Source organism: Neolamprologus multifasciatus, chromosome 1, assembly GCF_963576455.1.
Source record: "Neolamprologus multifasciatus chromosome 1, fNeoMul1.2, whole genome shotgun sequence".
NCBI lineage: Eukaryota > Metazoa > Chordata > Actinopteri > Cichliformes > Cichlidae > Neolamprologus > Neolamprologus multifasciatus.
The window spans coordinates 10,281,455-10,294,324 of NC_140439.1; the positions used below are offsets into that span (position 1 = coordinate 10,281,455).

The 12,870-nt window shown below is 41.0% G+C and overlaps 1 protein-coding gene across 1 annotated transcript; it reads right to left on the bottom strand.

The window, feature by feature from the left end:
• Window positions 1-969: 969 nt before the first annotated feature.
• On the bottom strand, window positions 970-10,221 carry LOC146525329 (sorting nexin-1-like). The gene is made up of 15 exons (XM_085163766.1): window positions 10,052-10,221; window positions 9,424-9,574; window positions 7,128-7,252; window positions 6,927-6,993; window positions 6,777-6,820; window positions 6,547-6,688; window positions 6,378-6,456; window positions 6,173-6,248; window positions 5,961-6,074; window positions 5,674-5,767; window positions 5,311-5,516; window positions 4,676-4,819; window positions 2,817-2,897; window positions 2,289-2,360; window positions 970-2,130 (listed from the first exon to the last, which is right to left on the bottom strand). Exons 1-15 carry the CDS (start codon window positions 10,169-10,171, stop codon window positions 2,080-2,082), a joined length of 1,566 nt encoding a protein of 521 aa, XP_085019892.1. The 5' UTR covers window positions 10,172-10,221; the 3' UTR covers window positions 970-2,079.
• Window positions 10,222-12,870: the final 2,649 nt, after the last annotated feature.

Here is a 12,870-nt window from a genome sequence, read left to right on the forward strand (position 1 = left end):
AAGCCACTGCAATGTGCTTAGAAGTCACATGCCTCCCCGTGACACTGCTCCTGTCCTTTTGTGTTTCAGAGTAGTTTTGCCCTGGTCTCCACCACACACGAGCAGCATCACTGATTACACATCTAGGCTGCAGTTGGGCTAGTTAAGGTGGAGGCATCCCCTCATTTGATGCTAGATAATTGTGCCTCCTGTGGGCGAGTAACCAAAGAAATTGTTGATTTGGCTTTGACCAGTTTTTCTGTGTGCAGATGTCCACTGCTGAATAGGAGAGCTGCAGCTAGACAGAGAATTACTGGAGAGAGAGAGATTCTAGAAAGTTTAAGCTGCATACCAGATACTACTCACCAATCAATCCACCATATTAAACTCTGCAGCTTCACCCACAAAAGACGGGCTACATCTGCCAAAACCTGCAATAAACATACTGAACTTTTTGCCTGTGTTCTGCACTTGTGTCCACGTCCAGCCTTCTTGCATGACAGATTCTTTAGTGCTTTTGCAGGTATCAGGTTAGATAGAAATTATTTTTAGACAGTTGTTCCATCACACTTCAGCAATAGGAAAACATCGGTTAATCTCAATTTCCATAATCTAGAAATTTGAAGTCACTACTCAAGAAATCTCTGTATCACAATCTCTTTATGACTGTGCATGGATAAAGGAAGATAGTCTAGGTGTACCATAGACAGCATGAGCTAGAAAATGAATAAAGTGATTAAGTTAATCTTATTCAAGCAAGAGCAAACTTTTTTAAAAAATTGAACTTGATAAAAACTTCAGCGTATAGGGATGTGCATTTTTTTTTTCAGAAGTCAAAAACAACCTTCAAAATCTTTGTAAAGAGGACAGTGCTAACCAGTGGTCAATGTTATATGTACAGTATAAGTCTAGAAGATCACAATTTATCTCAGTTCCCCAGTGAAATGGAAAATCCCACCAAAAAAAACCTCAAACAAACAAAAACAAGTGTCCCAAAGCTGAACTAATGATTTATTTTGTACATCTACATGTACAGCATTTCCAGGAAAACGTGTGTACTAATGCAAAGTGGTTACAAAAATAAAGCACATTCTTACGTAAATATGACATGACAGAAAAACTACACTTACAAATGCTGATTAAGAAAATAAGGGACCATCTCACTTGAATGTCTTTCTGTCATTGTTAGACCAGTTTCTCAAAACAAAAAAGTATCGTTAGCAATCTGCACAAGTTCTGTTCAGTGCATTATATGTGCACACTTGTACATGTCAGTCACTTTCATGGTTCTAGACAAATCTCTGCAGCAGTTCCCAGTGGTTTCCTTTAGGCCTCCACGTCTGACAAAAATAGGACCAAATATATACTCTTGAAGAAACTGACATAAACGTAACTATCATGTGTCACTGTAGAAAATACTACCAAAGCAGAGGTTACATTTTCACACCCTGCACTCACTGTAACAACTTATATCATTTTGTAACACCTCTGACAAGCTTGTAACCTTGTCAAATCTGCCTCTATCATCTAATACGTAATCTATGATATACTGTTTGAATGTGCTAATACTCCTGGTACATGGCCCCAGCTATCAATAGTGTTTGTTTGATAATATTAAAAAACCTCTTGAAATAGAACAATTCATTTTAGTGCATCAAAACATTATCTGACATGCATCAATCTGTTAGTGTGGAATGACTCACATATGCCTAACTTCTCATGTAAACTGTAGGCAATGCTACCTTGGGACAGTACCTCCATGTTAAAATAAACAAGAGACATAAATATATATCCCACTGACAGGACGGTGAGTTTTACAGACACTCGTGGCCCTGTTAATCTCTGCTGGATTCTTGCTTTATACCATCTTAAATCAGAAACATAAACAAGGCAATATACCAGAGAAATGCCGTGGAAATGTGGCGCTTATCATACTGAAGTACTGTACAAGATAAGAGAAGACGATGTCATTAAAAAGACAAAAGAAAGAAAAATGGATGGAAGTTTCTTGTGTGTTTCAAAATTGTCTTCTCAGTTCCTGCTTATAGAGGTAAAGTGTTCAAAAAGGCAGTCGGGGTCTTTAAAGAGTCTCCCTCTTCATCAAGCTATCGCTTTCGCCTCAGGCAGGAATGCCTCCCAAAACTTTATGAGCTGGAAAACAATCAGAGTGAGAAGAAGACAAAAAGACTATTAAAACATTTCTTTAACAGTAAGATGTTAATCGTTACCAAAGTTTAATAGCCATGTTCGTTATCCTCACAAATACTTGTACATGTTGGATATGATGCTTAATATAGTTAAGTGATTACCCGCTGCTGAGACTGCAGCATTGCTTCCAGGTATTTAATTATCTGGCTCTTGAAGTCCTTGGCTTTCTCTTTCTGAAAAGACAAGAGTTGTCACATCTAAGGTTCAAGCCGGCTGTAGGAATTTCTGGCAGAACTTCCCCTGTTTCTAAGGTCAAAAGGAGCTGAAATCCAGCAACTTTATTGTGAAGAACAATCCACTGTAGCTTTTGGCTTTCATCAGCTTTCACAGTCGCCTAACATCATTTATTATTACCTGCTCTGTTCTCACATTCATGTGAATCAGTGCGATCTGAAGCACTGAATCTGAAGAATGTCAAGAAAAGTGCAGGGATGAAGTGCATGTTTGAAATCAACTATCTTGAGTTCACAATGAAGTTGCTTGTGCTACTGGAAAAACCATAAGTGTTCACCAGGTCTAATATATACAGTAGCACTCTTAAAATTCCAGCAGTGACAAAATGAGACACAATCATTCTACTTTGATACTAACCTTTGGTGACACATTAAAAGAAACCCTTCCCAACATACCTCAAACCTGAGAACCTCCTTGCGTACAGTCATGGCAACTCTGTCAAAATCTCTCTCGTACTGAGTAACCCTCGCCTCCCACTGACGACACACAAAGGGAGAAAAAGAAACAAATTACCACAACTTGCAAAAGATTACAAAACACAAGCTAATAAATACAGAGACTACAGATGACTGTTGACATTGACGGAAAAGGGTGAAATCCACTCCTCGTAGTGAAATCAAAGAGGTGATTGAAGTGTAGACTTTCAGCTTTAATTCAAGGTATTATACAATAATATTGCCGCAAGAGTTTATACTGGCTCAAAAGCAGTTGCTGGTTTCCTTCGTAAGTTTGAGTTCATGACAAATTGAGGAAAGGCCAGGAATTTGATATCAGTGGTGATGATGCGGGTGAAGGATGCCGTCAACAACAGCTTAGTGGGATGGTAACTGTAGGAGTGGAAAAATAACCAATTCAGTACTTTCCAAAACAGAATGAATAACCTGGCGAGCTACCAGCACCAAAAGAATATGACACACAAAGTGAATTTACACACTAAACTGCTTCACAACATTGGGCCAAGCAAACAACACTGTAATGGAAGAATCGAACAAAAAAAACCCACAAAACGAAACAAGCCAAAAAAAGCAGACGTATTTTCTAACAGGTCAATGCAACAACTTGTTAAACCTTAGGCTACGTCCACACGTACCCGGGCATTTTTGAAAACGCAGATTTTTCTATGAGTTTGCACCTTTCGTCCACACGTAAACGGCGTTTTTGGTCACTGAAAACTGCGATTTTTAAAAACTCCGGCCAGGGTGGATATTTTTGAAAACTCTGTTTTTGCATTTAGGTGTGGACGAGAAAAACGGAGAAAACGCAGAAAATGCAGCGTCAAAGGTGTGCGCATTTTTTGACGTCACACTGTGCGCCACGTTATTGTTTTGGTGAAATGAATTTCTACAATACTATTACTGTTAATTGTACTCTCTGCAGTGCTTAAATGCTTACATATACACACACAGTTACTGTCCCTCCACACATACAACTCGGTTCTGCTTCTATGCCCCAGCTTTGTTTACTTTTTCCCAACGAGGCTTCTAAACTTCTGATTGGCCAACATTTCTGCACGGTAAGGAATATATCGCCACCTGTTGCTTTGGCATGTTCCTAGCAGCGTTTTCCTTCATTTCTGCCTTTACGTGTGGACGGGATTATTTTTTAAAACGAAAACGGAGAATCTCCGTTTTCAAAAATACCCGTGTACGTGTGGACGTAGCCCAAGTGTAGCTGACAACCCACACTTCAAGTTAAATTCCTTCAGTGTCGTAAGGATGTGAAATCAATTCCACTAACCACAATACTCTAACAGATACCAAACTATATTAGTGTTGGAGCAGTTCAATATTAACCAATGTCAGAAATTGGTGAAAAAGCAGCTTTACAGTGCCATCTTACAAAATAATCCACAACCATACAGCAACTTGTTACATGGATTTTCGGTTTGCAGCTTTTTTTTGCAATCTTGCTGACAAAAAGAACGAAATAAATGAACAAAATTACTCTTACATCTCCACTTTGATAAGAAGCTGATAATTTAATAAAAGCAAAGAAAAAAAACTAAATGTTTATATATTTGAAGAAGCTGACATGTTGGTAATGGGAGTGTCTCCTAAATCAGAACAAGATGACAAAGTATTTTAAATGAAACACTTTTTTGTTTGGGTTCCTGTAACCCGTTTGTCAAACTGGCCTGATCAACAATCTGCTGCAGGAGAAATTTAAAAAGAAAAGAAAAACCCTTGAAGTCCATTTTGGTGTAATCTAAAGACTTTGAGTGCTGCATTAACTGTGTGGTCACTGCCATTGTTACCTCAGTGATCTCTTCTTTGGCCTGCTGCAGTTTGTCGGGTTTGTTGGCCCACAAGAGCTTGGCCTCGGCCTCTCTCTTCTTTTGGAGTGTACTCTGAGCCTCCTGCCACCTCTGCCACGCCCGCATGCGCTGGTCAAAGCAGCCCTGTGGACATCCATTTTTAGATCAGACAGTGGTAGTAGCAACACCTGATCTTTCCACGAAACAGAACAGACAGCTTGTCTGCAGTAAAACTGTGACCTTGCACCATGTTAAAGGTTGGTTACAGATCTAAGGAGAGCCCTTATTGTTGTCGTTACTTCCTCAAGCGGTGCGATTCAAACATAAAGCTGTGCATATCGCATCGCTCACTTGCACAACATTAAATAGCCCTATTCAGACACTTGATTGTACATGTATAGGTTCTTCTGCACTAATGATACTGCCTTCTTTTTTTAAAGATTTTTATGAAAATAACTTCATTCAGTTTATTTAGTTTTACGAGAGAAAGGCAACATAAAATACTCAAAAATTACCAACATGAGGAAATTCTCTAATCTTACTTTCTCTGGGATGTCGCACTCATTTCCCTCAAGAAATATATTTCTTCCCATCTACCCTATCTACCATCCTAACAGTACAAGTAGAAGGCTTACCCGCACAGCACCCAGCAGGCGGATGTAGTCACCAAGCAGTTCTGCAAAGATGAAGAAGTCACTGGCTGCCTGCTCCTGATGCAGCTGCTCCATCTTGTCCTCCACCTCTGCCAGCTGCGAAAGGGCCCGTGACAGAGCTGTATTGTCCTCAGAGTTCCCGAGCATGGCCAAACTTTTGGCAAACACTGCTGTGTTCCCACATAGCTCTGGTATTAAAGGCGGAAGCAGAAAATATATTCAGACTACTTGTTTCACCCTGAAAGAACTGAAAGACAGCTGGGCTGAAATGTTTTCTTTCCCTAAATTAATTTGATAAACGATGCAAAGAAAAGCTCAAGTCAATAAAAAGCAGGTGAAGCTCACCTTTCCTGTGAATGACAAGGGAGTCGACCACGACATGAAGCTTCCTGAGCTGTTGCTCCTCATTCTCCACCTCCTGGAACTTGTCCTCGAACCACTGAGAGACACAGAATAAACATCAGCAACCTCTTCATCGTGTTTAGAATGGCAGATCTGTTTGATGCCTTCTGCTGGCTCCACAGATCTATCAGGGTCTGTTCCTGCTCATCCTTATGCAAATTTATATTTGGAGGCCACATGTGGAACGGTATGTAAAAACTAAACACTTCAGCCCTCTTTTCAGCCCTTACAGTGTCAGACTCGTTCATCTTGATGGTCATCTTGTTGACAGCGTCTGATGCCTTATTGATCATTTTGAGGAAACCTGCTCCACTCAGTGCTTGGGTGTTCACGGCTCTGGGCAACTGAACATAAAGCATTCCAAGAATTATACATTTAAAATTCAGCAGTGACCAGTCAAGTATTTGTCCCAATCCTACTTTTTATATCTTGAAATACTCACGTCTTCTCTTTCCAAGAACTCCCGCACATCAGGATCCTGTAGTAAAGATGGGTGAGACACTACTCTCTGAAGATACCTACATAAAGCACAGTGGCATCAGGGATGAAGTGTGTGAAGCAGAAAATGTAATAAAAAAACAACAACAACAAAGAAACTAGACATGAAGTTAATAATGTCACTGTGTAAATCATATATGGATTCACACCTCTCCAGAGCTGCTCTTCTCCTCTCCACAAACTCTACTGATGATGGATCATCCATTCCCACCTTCACTTTGGTCATTCCTGTTGAACCAAATGACACGTGTCACACAGCAGGGACCAAAAAAACCAAAGTGCAGAACCAAAGAAAAAAACAAACGGCCTGGCACCCACCTACAACACTTTTCTCTGGTGGTGGTGGAATGATGCATCCATGGAGTGACTGCTTGACTGACAGCTTTTCATAAAGGCCCAAGAAGTCACTAAAGCGCCTCCTCACAGAGAAGACCTTACTCCTGAACATGGCCATGGAAGTCTGGTGGAAGATCAGTGACAGGACATGAGAAAGGCACAACAGCAAAAGCTAGTAAAAGCCACGAATTAACACAAGCTGGATTATATACCCTGGTGGATACTTTGTATGCCACATATGCATTCATGCCATCCCCTAAAGAGGACGAAAACATCACACAATTAGCTACTTTACAATTAATAACATTAGTTTAATCTACAAAATGTAGAAGGTTGTATGATGAAAAAAAAAAGAGACTGACCGACTTTCTCTGGGTTTGTGACAGCAACATCCACATCAAAACTGTCCTTGGCCTCTTCCTCTTCCAGCTACAACCAATAAGAAGACAGCAACACAACTCATACCTTGAACACACCTAAGCCTTTGCAGCGCAAGCATTAGAAAAGCATTCACGCTACTGAGATTCTCACAAGTTCTTAGAGGGCTCAGCCGTGGCCTGTACCTGCTCCAAGGAGGTGGGCTGCATGGCTGCGGGGCTCGGAGTGAATGAGGAGGCATGCCGAGGACCAGAGGGCTCCTTCCGAGAGGAGCTGCTGGACTTGTCTGTGCTCAGTTCCACGTTTGCATCTGGAGAAAGAAAGCCTTTTCATTCATGTTCCAGACTTTTTACAGACTGGCTGTCATTTCTTGCTGCAAAAAGTTTCATAAATTCAAATTCAGATTTATTGTGGAAGCTTTTGGTGACCAGCAGCATCTACAACCAGCCTTAAGCCTCTTCTGATGACTGACAGCTTATATCTACTCATTACTGGATTTTCATTTCAATTTTTTGTGCAGTGTGGTTTGGAGGAAAGGTAACAGATACTATATGAAACTACCCAGAACAAGCTTTGTGAATTTTGTGAGGGAATCTTGATTTCTGGGAAAAATATTCAGGAAAAAGGCAGACATCTCCCAAACTGGGGTCACAGATGCATGAAAATGGTCGGCTAGTAAGCTGTGGTGTTTAAACAGTGCTCAATTGCAGAGGTGGGAAGTAACGAAGTACAAATACTTCATTACTGTAATTAAGTAGAATTTTCAGGTATCTCGACTTTACTTGAGTAGTTTTTTCCTGACTACTTTTTTACCTTTACGCCTTACATTTTCAAAACAGACTCATTTGGGTAGAGTTATTATTTCGTCACTGCGAAGCTCCAAACATCAAACTGATTTGACCCTAAACAGAAACACGTGGAAGGCAACGCTGTTCATTTATTCATCACCAGAGGATGTTGCATAGAAATAGACAAAAGAGACAAAACTGTCTGGGGTTAAAGTGGGCCAGTGGGTTTTTTTGTGTTTTTTTTGCCGCAACACTGGAACGACTGCGGGTGTCAGTGAGTTGCAATTGCAGTACTTCGACATCTAGCTAGCCCTACTGAAGACAAAAGGTTTGGCACACAGTGTATTGCTAGCTGAAGGTCCAGCTGCTGTATTTCAAAGGGAGAGAAAAGAAAGCGCTAACTTCACTCAGAGATGAAAGAAAAGTTGCATAAAAATCATTTGCAGGTTAGTGTATTATAAACAGGTTAGTTTGTTGTACTGTGATAATTTAAAGTAAAGAACAGTGTGTGATAGTGGTCAGAGTTAGGTGCATCAAGGGTAGCAGGGAAGAATCTGAAGTTAAACTGATGATGCTTCGGTCATCGAATTCCACCTTCATTCCCCTGTACAGTGTCTAATATAACGACAGCATAAACAGTGTATTGTCAGTGTAGAGGATGGAAATGAGCCAGAACAACTCAAACTTAAACAACTGTTAAATTCAGGTGTGTAAATCCACAAAGAGCACCTCAGCAGCAGGAGTTATACAGTTCACCTGATCACAGTCTGCATATTAAGAACATCTACTGGAGCTCTCAATAGAAATTATTTTGAGTTGTGTTTCTTTTCCCCATATTAAGTCATTACAACTGATTTTAGAGCTCCTGCTGAATCCACTTTAACCTCTTCCCTACTCCCAAAAATTTCTGTTCAGCTAGACGTAGCATTTTCAGTATGAGGAACGTTTCCTCACTCATCCAAGTGACCTGCAGTCAGCTGAGACTGAAGAAGTCACTTGGACAAGTGACAAAACCTTTCTCCCCCTAAAAACGCTACGTACAGATGAACAGAATCAACTTTTTGGGATTTTCTTACCTGGATGATTGAGCATGCATCGGACTCTTCCCTACTCATTTTCCTGTTTAGAGTCAAAGTCATCCTCTATAATTTCCCCTTCTCTTCATTGAGCTGCTTTTATTCTCTTACTTTGAGTACATTTCATACCCTGTACTTTATTACTTTTTCCACTTCTACTTGAGTAAAGAAGTTGAATTGGTACATCTTTTCTAACACTAGTATCTACTGCTGTAGTCCATCTGCTTCGAGGTCTTATGTGTTGTGCATGCAGAGATGCTCTTCTGCACACCTTGGCTGTAATGAGTGATTATTTGACTTGTTATTGCCTTCCTATCAATATGCAGCAGGGCCATTTTCCTCTGATCCGATTGGATCTGCAGTTTTTGAAATACTCTGAACTTTCTGGCACCAACTACTATGCCACATAAACTTAAATCATCAACATGTTTGCATAATCTTGAGTTGAGTAAAGCAAGCTGTCACCATGCTTGTTTTTTGTTGTCGTTGTAGTTGTAGTATTATGTTATCTGTGCAAGATCGCCATGAAAAATGATACAGCCAAGAGCAAGACGCTGTGGATGCTGCAGAGTCACGAGTGAACTGGCAGATGTTGTTAGGGGGAAGTGTGTCCTCACCAGCAAACAGATCGTTGTCATCGTCGGAGTGAACTCCGTTGGCCTTGGCCGCTGTGCTGCTGGCCGCCTCCTCCTCGCTGAACAGATCTGAAGGCTCCTCGCTGACGCGGTCGGGCTGAGAAACTCCCCGGCTCACAGACACGGGGTTACTCTGCAGACAACCACCACAGAGACGAGCTGTCGTTACAGTTTGCAGACCGTTAGGACAGGGGCTGATAAGCAGGCTGGAGTCATGTGACTAACGGAGCACACCAAATTTTTATTTATTAATTCTGCTAAAACGATAAGTAAGAGGGGCTTGACTGTGAACGAAGCCAGCGTTTTAATTAACAATTAACCAACGGGAACAAGCCGAACAAGACAAAAGCAGTGATAAAACATATTACTTGGTAATAAAGAGAGGCCAAATTTAACTCTCAGCCAACTCCGGACACCTTTACAAATCACTTTCGCTGCTTCCAAAGAAAACCTGCCCGTATTTCGCGACTGTCCGTCAAAGCCTCAGCGTTTCGGGATGCCCTGAATGCAGGTCAGTTGAGATATAAATGCAGGCTTTCTGACTCTGACCTAATGCAAACCTAAAAACACACGTCAATTTGTTACTCATGTCACCGAAGCGGGAACCTACGTTACTAACGAAGATGTCCTCGCCCTCGTCGCTGTCCGCGTCTGCCATGTCACACAATCCCGGCTCTGACTCCTCTGCTGTGGGGAAAGGAGGTGGGTTCCGATCCGAGCTGGCCGCCATATTCCCTGTTGTGAGCACAACTGGCGTCCCGGAAGTGAAGGGGGGGCGGGCGGTTGAGCGGCTGCAGCGACACTTGTCGGTCACTTGGCCACATTACAGCCTCCGAAACCACTGCCACGTTGTAACCCAAGAGAAACAGTGTCTTTGATTTCAGATTGCAGATTTTTGCTGAGAGTCTGCTTCTTAGACAAATATTTAAAAACAACCCCCCCAAAAAACAAACAAACAAAATTTCCAAACTGTTTGCTTATTTGGCGCCGTGAACAATGTCTAGAGCACATATGTCAAAATATGTAATTTTATGTTCCTCGCAAAAGTTTGTGCATGACCGTTAAAGTTTACTTAAAGTTTACTGTATGCGGCTTAAAAGTACATGCTGACCATAAACTACATCCATAAACTACATCTCCCACAATGCATTTCCATTGTTTGGACCTCAATGCCGATTTAATTATAGAGATGTGTGGTATCCACAGAAACGTCAAAGACCAAAGACCACCAAAAAAAAAAGAAAAAACGGCAAACGATTAACAAGCAGCTAAACAGATTCCGCAAAAAGATGTAAACACAAAGCCCGGATCCCACCTACAGGATATGCCCATAGGGTGCGAAAAGCCGACATCCCACAGATTCCGAAACGGCAGGTTTTGTCACCCTTCAACCAAAACTCACTGAACCAGCAGCAAAACAAGACCACTACACTTAACGTTTGAAAAACACTGTAATGAATTTCCACTTACTTTGCCTGCCTTGTTTCCACCCATAAAATCGCACGTCCTTCACAGCCCCATCTCTCAGTGTGCTTCAAGACGATAGTTTCCCAAGAAAATTCTCTATTTTCTGCCTTATTTGCTTGCTTATTACACCAATCTACCGTTGTATACAGTGTTGTCGGTCGCTGCCCTCACCACCACCGCCCCCCCCCCCCACATACACATTATATCTGACAAGAAAGCCTCATTTCTGCAGTTCAGCACCAAAGAAATTTCAACTTTCATAATTTATACCCAATTGCAAAACGCTTAGCTATGTCTGTAATAAAACCTTTGTAACGTTGTGAAAAACGGAAGTTTGTTTTTCCACTTTCTACTATAGAAATCAGTTTAATAACAACAACAACCACACAACAAGGAGAGTCTGGGCAATGAGCTACCAGAACGTCTCTTGTAATTGTACACATTTATATCTTACAATTTAAGTCCAAAGAGTCATGCTGACAGAGTTCTTTCTTTGTCACAGCAGCTCTTTCTTTAACATGTAGAAAAACAGGTAAATGTGTGACTTCTTTACATTGACAGAAAGGGCAGTTTCACTGGTCCGGCGCTTAAGATCCAAGTGGGCTGTATGTGGCCCGCAATGTAAAATTAGTTTGACACTCCTGGTCTAGATTCAGGTGACATGATTTTACCTGTTCAAAGGTGTAATTCCCATGGGAGTGCACTTACCATGTGACCGGTGATGATCATCAGTGTTATGTGGCTAGATCAGAGGGCAAAAACTGAACTTATTAACCTGAAGGTTGGGTGTTTGTACTGAACTGTTGCATTAGACTGTTTTAGTAGTAGTGAAGCAGTAGCAGGAGACTGTCAGGCAGATGGTGGTGTTCTGCAATTCAGAGCACTTTGTTTCCTAAATATCTAGAACAGGGATGTAAAACTCATTTTACATTATGGGCCACATACAACCCACTTAATGTTAAGTGGGTTGGACATGTTAAACTCGCCTTTGCGTCAGCGTGCAATTTCAACAATATATCTCAGTTTTTATACATGATATAGAAAAGTTACTTTACAGACAGCTCATTGCACAGACTTTTCTGTAATTATAAAACAAAGCTTTTCTTAATTTACAGGAAATGACCCGTTTTTTTCTTTTACCTTAGTGTAGTATGAATACTCATGAGTGAGGTCTTCATTCGCAGCAATGCTATAAAAAACTATTAAAATACAGTTAAAAGTCTAAAACCTCGGCGTCCTTCACTTGTTCCAAAGCTATACAGCGGGCTGAACCGAGCCTTTGTTGGGCCGATTTTGGCCCCCACCCATAGACAAACTCAAATGTCGGCTTTTCGCACCCTATGGGCATATCCTGTAGACAAGACATCACAGTTTACAACTCTTTGAGTAAAGTATTTTTAGCCTATATATGCGAATGCTGCAGAAAACAACAAAAAGCATGACTAATAGACAGGATTTTTTTTAGTAAAATCCACAGCTTTAAAAATGCAAAAATAGAGAAATTTCATCATAACTGCACTGACTGTGGAAAAAATGACTTTTCATCAGCTGACCTCACATACAGGATGTTGTCACGTCTACAGATGGAAGAATTTTTGTCACGTGTACATAGATTCAGGTTCACACTGTGAATAAAACCCAAATGTTTTTCCCTATCATGTGAGGTGAACCCATCTCATAATAACCACATGACAGAGTACAAACTGACATAGGCAATCCTCTTCTATTGTTAAATTTATGAGGTGAAATGACAGCTGCCCTGCTTTTTTAATGAAGGATTTCAATGTTGTAAATCAACCCTGTACTTTTACCGAAAGATATTTATCCCCCCCCCCCCCCCCCTCAAAATGTAAAGCCCAAGGTTAGAGACTCTTCAGAGTTCACTCATCTCTGGAGTATGTATGTATACCAATGCTACCTGTCGGGCGTCATGTCTGATGAAAAGAAGACGAGCAGACACGG

Coding starts and splice junctions, on each gene's coding strand:
- LOC146525329 (XM_085163766.1), bottom strand. CDS start 10,171: ATGGCGGCCAGCTCGGATCGGAACCCACCTCCTTTCCCCACAGCAGAG. Junction 7,253..9,423: donor TGACAACGATCTGTTTGCTG/GTGAGGACACAC, acceptor TTCTTTCTCCAG/ATGCAAACGTGGAACTGAGC. Junction 6,821..6,926: donor CACAAACCCAGAGAAAGTCG/GTCAGTCTCTTT, acceptor CGTCCTCTTTAG/GGGATGGCATGAATGCATAT.